The sequence below is a fragment of the Myotis daubentonii genome, chromosome 14 (genome assembly GCF_963259705.1).
Source record: "Myotis daubentonii chromosome 14, mMyoDau2.1, whole genome shotgun sequence".
Taxonomy (NCBI): domain Eukaryota; kingdom Metazoa; phylum Chordata; class Mammalia; order Chiroptera; family Vespertilionidae; genus Myotis; species Myotis daubentonii.
Window position 1 is genome coordinate 32,556,717 of NC_081853.1, and position 7,692 is coordinate 32,564,408.

A 7,692-nucleotide genomic window follows, 5' to 3' on the forward strand; every position below is an offset into this window, starting at 1 on the left:
AAACAAAAGGAAATTATAGAATAAGTCTGTCTGAGTTTTAAATGGTTCAGTTATCAGAAGACTTTCAGAGAACAAGTTTTCCACAAATCATCCTTGTGCTATTGGTCTTGATTTTTTTTTTGAAGGGTTGGTGAGCCAACATGTAATTAATCACTTGTTGGCTTTTAAGGAAATGAAACTGCAGTGCACCCTTTGGCTTTATTGTCCTTTTTTGGCATTTATTAGCATTGCAGTTTTTAATATGAGAACCTTGCATGAATGCTCAGCAATAATGTGGACAAAACAATGCAAAAGAAGTAATTTTTAAAAGTCAGTTTCTACTCATTGAACTGTTGCGGTACCTGTGCGCACTCCGGGTCTCAGACACCGCTGGCATGACTGTGAAAGTCCCTTACCATCCGAAGTTGTTAGAATGTTCCTCCCTTGTCGGAATGGAGCTATTCCCATGTACAAAGTGGCAATATCCATATGTTATCGCTTCCTACCGTTTCTTCCTCCAAACTCTGATTGGATTGATTATCCTTCCCCACAGCTGCTCCAGGGGTGGGAAATCCCTTCTAACCAGTTTCCCTTCTTTGGGTTCTATTCTGTGTAGTGCACTACCTTCCTGATGGAAGTTGGGCACAATTTTAAGAATTTAGCATCATCTGTACTAATCAGTGTCAGTACTAAAAGTTCATGGAGAGGAAGGTATTAAAGTAGACAAGTAAATACCTGTATGTAAGCATGCAGCTTCCTTTAACTTTTATTAACCTGACAGCATTTTTCATTTTTTAGGTGGAATAGAATGTTCCCCTTAAACCAGTAGGCTCTGCTTCTGTGGAGATTTAAAATGTATACATCCATCTCCATCAATTTCCTGTCGCCCCACTCCAGCACCACCAAAAAGCACAGACCTCAAGGATGGGCATTGCTGCTCCCAAATGGTCACTGTTAATGAAAAAGATACTGAGTTCCAAAAGGCTGAACGCTTGGGTTTTGGTGTTTCTTGTAATGCTGGCCTCAAAATGAGTTGAGAAGTGTGCCCTCCTTCCGGAAGAGTTAGTGTAGGGTTGTGTTGTGGATTGAATTGTGTGTCCCCCTCCCCCCGACACACACACAAAATAGGTGCAGTACCTCAGAATGTGGCTTTATTTGGGAATAGGGTCATTGCAGTAAAATGTTAAGATGAAGTCATACTCATTTCGGGTGGACTATTTAATCCAGTATGACTAATATCCTTATAAGAAGAGACACCATTCGGGGGAAGAATGTCGCTTGAGAACAGGCAGAGATTGAAATGTTTCAGCTGCGTTTCACCGAGGATTGCCAGCAAACCACCAGAACTAGGAGCAGGTCAGGAAGGATGCTCCCCACAGGCTCCAGAGCGGGCGTAGCCCTGCCGACACCTTCGCGCTGGACTCCTAGCCTGCAGAGCTGTGAGAAAGTAAATTCTGTTAAGCCGCCCAGTTTATGGCACTTTGTTGTGGCAGCTCTAAGAAACTAATACAGATCTGTTTTTTGTTTTGTTTTTTCTTTCAAGTTGGATAGAATTCACCCAGTGAAACTGTTTGGATATATAGTTTTTTGTGTGTGGAAAGATTTTAAATTATGAACTCTTTCTTTAATAGGTATAGGGCTATAAGTATTTTCAAGTTGTTCTTGTGTCTGTTTGGGTAATTTGTGTATTTCAAGGAATTTGTCCATCTAACATTACATTTATTGGCATAAAGCTGAGTTCATAGTATTTTTTTTATGTCCATAGGATCTGTGGTGACATTCCCTCTTTCATTCCTGATATTGGTAATCTGTGTCTTTCTTTCTTTGATCAGTCTACTTTAGTGTTTCTCAACTGGGCGGGGGGGGGGGGGCAATTTACCATACCCCACACCCCCAACCCCCAGCCAGGCGACCTTCCGCAATGTCTGGAGGCGTTTTAGTTATCACAACTTGGGGTGCTGTGCAACATCCTCCAAAGCACAAAACCTCTCGTGGCAAAGAATTCCCCACCCCAGGGTATCGGGAGGGCTGAGGCTGGGAAACCTGTGGTAGGGTCTACAATATAGACCTACTTTCAAATAATACTCTGCCACTTCATGTTTAATATAAGCAGCTTGCAATGAAGTAGTTCCACTCACCCCGTCCATCCTAAGTGTCATCATGGGCATGCATTGTACTTCTCTAGGTATTATAAACCCCACAATGCAGGGTTGCGGTTGTTGCTGTAAACAATCTAGTGAGGACATTTTCACAAGAGGAAAAAATACCTAATTGTTACTGGTATGTTTTCAGCCCTCTCTCCATTCTTTGTGCTGGTCCACGTTTCCATCTCGGGTTCTTTCTTTCCACGTGAAGAGCTGCTCTCCTGGGTCTTGCAGTGCAGGCTCCTGGTGACATTCGCTCAGCTTTTGTTCGTCTGAAAAACTGTAGTTTGCTTTCATTTTTGAAGAATATTTTGATTTGGTATAGTATTCTCCAGTAGCAGTTTTTTAAATATTCTGTAAGATATTGTTCCATTGTTTTTTTGTTTACAAAGATTATAAGAAATAAAACTTTTATTCTTTAATATAGGCTTTTTTTAAAAAAACAACCTTTATATTTTAGGAAGTATTTCAAGATTATGTTATTGAAAAAGTAGTAACATAAAATTTAATGCACTATGCTCAGATTTTGTAAACAGACTTGTTTTTGTCTTGTGTGTTTTTTCCTTTTATTTTTTTCCTTTTTTTTTTTCCTCCTTCACTCAAAAATTTTTGAGGCAAGTTATTTCTCAGCCTCAGTTTCCCCACCTGTAAAATCAGGCTGCCAATGATTCTCACTGATTTGTTGTGAAACTTAAGTGAGATACAGGATACACAACTTCTAGAACTTGAAAGGACATAAACAGGATACCAAGGTACACAGGTGTCCTCTTTTGTGCCTCCTTTCTGACCTTGGGGCTCACATGTGGCAGCAGATCAGTGGGAGCCCCCTCTGTGCGTCCTTCCCGGCCAGGTGGCAGCAGCTCTGTGTAGACACCTTGCCTGCCCTCCACGCGCTCCCAGGAGCCACGGGTAGCCAGGTGACCAGGAAGGAGTACTGTGGCCTCTGCTTAGGAGTTCTGCTCCTGTCAGTAGTTGACACGTTACTTTTAAATAAATCTGATCTTTTACTCAAGCAAGGTTGGGAGATATCTTCTTAGATACTTGTTAATTTAAATTATGTGAATGTAGTAAAAAAAAAAAACCCATGGCATTCTATATTTTACATATTTTGCATATTTCACTGATTCAGGATGCTCTTCCCTCCAGTTAGGCTAAAGTTATATTCATTTTCCACTTCTCAATTGTGGATACGAGCTACAGTATTTAAAGTAACAAAGTTTCATATTAGGAAAACCTAATCAAATCAACAGTAAAAACAATTTTTTCCAATGCATCTAATCACCTTAGAATACCCATTGATATTCACATTAAAGGATGAATCCACAAATGCTTTTTTTTTGTCCCAGCAAGATAAACTAACTGGGCGTGGTAGATAATATTTTGCTTTCCCTAAGAGTTGGTGAATCTGCTGTTTTGGGTCTGTACCTGGCTACAGGCAGCAGCACTCTGACAACTGTTCTAAATACCCCTCTTGTGCTTTCCTTCTCCTCAGTGGGCCTTCGGAGTGACGCTGTGGGAGCTCATGACTCTGGGCCAAACGCCCTATGTGGACATAGACCCCTTTGAGATGGCTGCGTACCTGAAAGACGGTTACCGAATAGCCCAGCCTATCAACTGTCCTGATGAACTGTAAGTTTTTCTGTGCTTGAAGACATGGGTTTCATTCCTTTCACGATGTTGGGATAAAAGAAAAGCAGCAGGTGTCCAAAGGCTTCCCTTTGAGAATAATGACTCTTCAGACATGAGTTAGACTCTTCCAGAGAACCACAGGGTCAGCCAGGCTCGTCCACTCTTTAACGCATTTGACGTTAGGACTTTTTGCATCTTATGTTTGTAGCGCTTAATCCATCCAAGAGACTAATGTACATAGTGAGAAAACACTGAACATTATGTGGGTTACTCTATGCAGAGTGAAGGATGACTTTTATTTATACTAGTAGAGTCTTAAGGACATATCTATTTATACATAAGGCTAACATGCTAAGTGTCTGACCATCTGACTGGTCGCTATGACATGCACTGACCACCAGGGGGCAGACGCTCAATGTAGGAGCTACCATGACACGCACTGGCCATTTAGAGAGAAATGGCACCATGGACCTGGTGTCCACAAAGCAACACTCGGCTTCCCCCAAGTGGGACACAGGCCCCATCATCACCCCAGAACAACAGCCCACCAAATCGCAGCAAACGCTGCCAAGACCCCATGGCACAAAATGTGGCTCACAGCCCAGTCCAGCCCGGAAATGGTCACTGTGGGCACTGGATAATGATGTCACATAGCAACTCCCGGCTTCCTCTTCCTAGCAACTAGCCTCCTTGGAGTTTCTTCAGCCCAGGAACCCAACTTGCTTTATAGCCAGGTGGAAACATTTCACACTGTAACCAAATGTCTATGAAGCATTTTTCCGTGCCTCATCTCATTTGATCCTCACAGAAGTCCTGGAGTAGGTAGATAGGAGACTCAGTGAAATCCTATTTTCATTAGCCAGAAAACAGAGATTTAGAAAGCTTAAAACTTGACCCAACTGAAAAGAAGTAAGAAATGGTAGACCTTGAAAATGACTTCAGGTTTTCTCACTGCACAGAATATAGACAAACACTGCTGCAGTTAAATATTTTACCCTTTGTTCTCCCTGCGTGATCTACAATAATAATCTGCTTCATATTGAAATTTATTGCTGTGTTGCTGACAGTTACCTGAAAGCAAAGTTGGGGTGCTTCACTGGGCTGGAAAAAGTTTAGCTAAATCAGAAAGCAGGTCTAATTAAGCAAGTTTATTCTATGTATATAAAGGGCTAGGTTGACTCATGCATGCACGATACATATAAAGCTCTTGCTGGCACCAATCGCACATGTGTGTTTTGATCTGTCACTGTTGATCATGAATTTGGTTGACACTTCTGTTATAAAGAACGGGCGAATAGTGATATTAAAATATTTCTTCTAATTAATTTCCTTTCGATGTGCACGAATTTGTGCACTGGGCCACGAGTTTAATTATAAAAAGGCTTTCTTGTTGTCCTCTTGCTGTGCCAGTTGGTGTCAATTGATGTATAAAGATGTTTTGAGCCGGCAAGCGAAATAGTTCCTGTTTCCTGCTTTTATCACATAGCTCAACTTCCCCTGTAATGGGACTCGGTCAGGGGTGATTGAGTGCAGGGTTAACTGTCATCTCGTGCTAGAATCCCCTGAGGTTTCTGCATCACAGCAGGTGACAGCGTTTGCCCTGATTTTCCTGAAGACCCAAGGTTCTTAGAGCTTACCTAAAGCTTCCTCTTCCTCCAGGTTCTTTCTCTCAGAACATACATTACAGGATGACACAGTATTTACATGAAGTCTCTGTATCTGCTGATATATTTTGGTATGCTCTCATGAAGAACTGAAATCCACATGTAAAATTCACATAACTCCTTTTAGCTTTTTTTCGTTGTAGTGTTCCCAACAGGTAGTAACGGTGATTGATTTTTAATATGTCATCCTCTCCACACCCATATGTGGACAGAAAACATAACTGGCATCAAATCTACTAAAAAATTCGGAGTACTGCATCGTCACTGTACCATCTCTGTCACTCTGCAGATTTGCTGTGATGGCTTGTTGCTGGGCCTTGGATCCGGAGGAGAGGCCCAAGTTCCAGCAGCTGGTACAGTGTCTCACGGAGTTCCACGCAGCCCTGGGGGCCTATGTTTGACTGTCACATCCCACAGCATCCAGGCGGAAGGTGCCCGCCTGGCTCACTGGGAGCCAGCCATGGACGCTTCACCCACCCCGCGACGCCCGCAGAAGCACATTCGTCTTCCAGAACACTGTGCCTTAGAAATGCATTAGACTCTGAACTTCTAAAGACAGACTTAATAATGGGGAATATTTTCTAGATATCACTTTTATTAGGTTGAACTGAAAAGGTTTTTGTAAATTTTTTGGCCAAAAACTTTTAAAACATAGTTACTTTGGACTAGGGGTACCTTCTTACAAAATAAATAAACAGTTTTTAAAATTGTTTAAACACTTGGAATAGCCATTTTAGTGCCAACTGCTTTTTATTTTTATTTTTTTTACTTCATCAAGGTAAAATGTAGGTGATTCACCTTTAAAGTTTTAAAAATATTTATCACTAGTCTTGGGAATGGTTTGTCTTCGAGATGAAGTACTTTTTCTTAGGAAAAGAACAACAGCATACAAAGATGTCTGGTTTGTCTGGGACAAGAAAAGGCAATATTGGAGGAAGAAAACTGAAAAGCTAGAATGAAAAAAGAAATAAAAAAATACTTATTAGAAATGGAAACTGCCCTTTCAAGAAAAATTGTTTTTTATTTTTTTAATGAAAAGAAGTTCTGTTTTTTTATTTTTGGGGAAGTAGGAGTTGAGTTCATTGAAACATCATAAATTTGGCAGATATTAGCTTTTCCAGGAGCCAGAAGTAGGTTTGGAGCAAGTCAGTAGTAAAGAATGGTGATTTTATTTATTTTCACTCTCTGGAAAAGGTGATAATACAATTTCAGAGAGTGAAGTCACATTTTCTAAGGTTAGGAATCCCTTTGTAGCACCTAGACTAGTTCTATGCACAGAGTGGGTGCTCAAGTTGTGAGTTAAAAAAATGTAAACTGGTAAATTTTGTGCTTATCTTCAAGGCTGAGAAGTATAAAATTGTTTTTTAGAACACTTGAAAAATTAAAGGATTTGTTTTCTGTCATGGCAGTATTGAAAATATCGTTCCTAGTCAATGATTGGTTTGAACATGCAGCAGGTAGATAAGATGTTGTATTTCATGAGTGTTTTGCTAAGGCCTTCAGCCCCTGATATAATTACAGCTAACTCTACTCAGCCTCCAGGTTTCAATAAAAAGCTGGAATTATGGTTACAAAGAAGTGTCACAACCCTGACACTTTTCTCCAGAACCTTTAAATTAGGGGTGTGTGTGTATTGGTGCTTGGTTTTAGTTGGCCTAATGCATAGTTGAATGGGCCTCCTAGATGCTTAGGCCTAAAGGTGCCTCCGCTACTCCCGTCCTCATAAGTGTACAAGGGGGAATGCGTAGCAGTTGGAGGCCTTTGCTGTTGCTAAAGAAGCTTTATGAATTAGCAGCACATCTGGAAAAAATAGCTCACACAGTCCATCCTCTGTCACAAACAGGCCAAGAGCATGGTTTTTCTATGTACGATTTATTAACACTGGCTCTTTGGTTTTGTGGTACTCAACACCCTGAATGGCCAGTTGTTAAAAAACTCTTTGAACTCTTTGTAAGTTATAGATGTTTTCATTCACAACCTGCAATCTTAGAAGGCATCCAATCAACACATAATTGTTTAGCACTAACTATGGTATTATGTACAATGTTGGCTTCCCTTCCAACATTCAGCGCATTCTTTTTTTGTGTGTTCAGGTTAGTGCACTGTTTAGAAGTCACAGTTCTATGTACAAGGTCAGCTCAAAAGAAAAAGTAATGACATCTGACTTCTTTCCCAAATTAGCGAGTAGTAAGAGGTGCTGTCCATTAGCTGGGCTGGTGGTGGTTTTATCCTTATGAATTTGATTGCAAGCTGTTGTATGTATGTATATTTGTTTC

At 40.8% G+C, this 7,692-nt stretch overlaps 1 protein-coding gene across 2 annotated transcripts in view; it reads left to right on the forward strand.

Annotated features, from left to right (window-relative positions):
• Positions 1–6,817, forward strand: part of RYK (receptor like tyrosine kinase) — an 86,788-nt gene extending 79,971 nt beyond the window's left edge. For both annotated transcript variants that reach the window (XM_059663899.1, XM_059663900.1), the window contains exons 14-15: positions 3,616–3,752; positions 5,706–6,817. In XM_059663899.1, coding sequence (XP_059519882.1) covers positions 3,616–3,752; positions 5,706–5,817 — 249 coding nt within the window. In that variant the 3' untranslated portion in view covers positions 5,818–6,817. The remainder of the gene's footprint in view (positions 1–3,615; positions 3,753–5,705) is intronic.
• Positions 6,818–7,692: the final 875 nt, after the last annotated feature.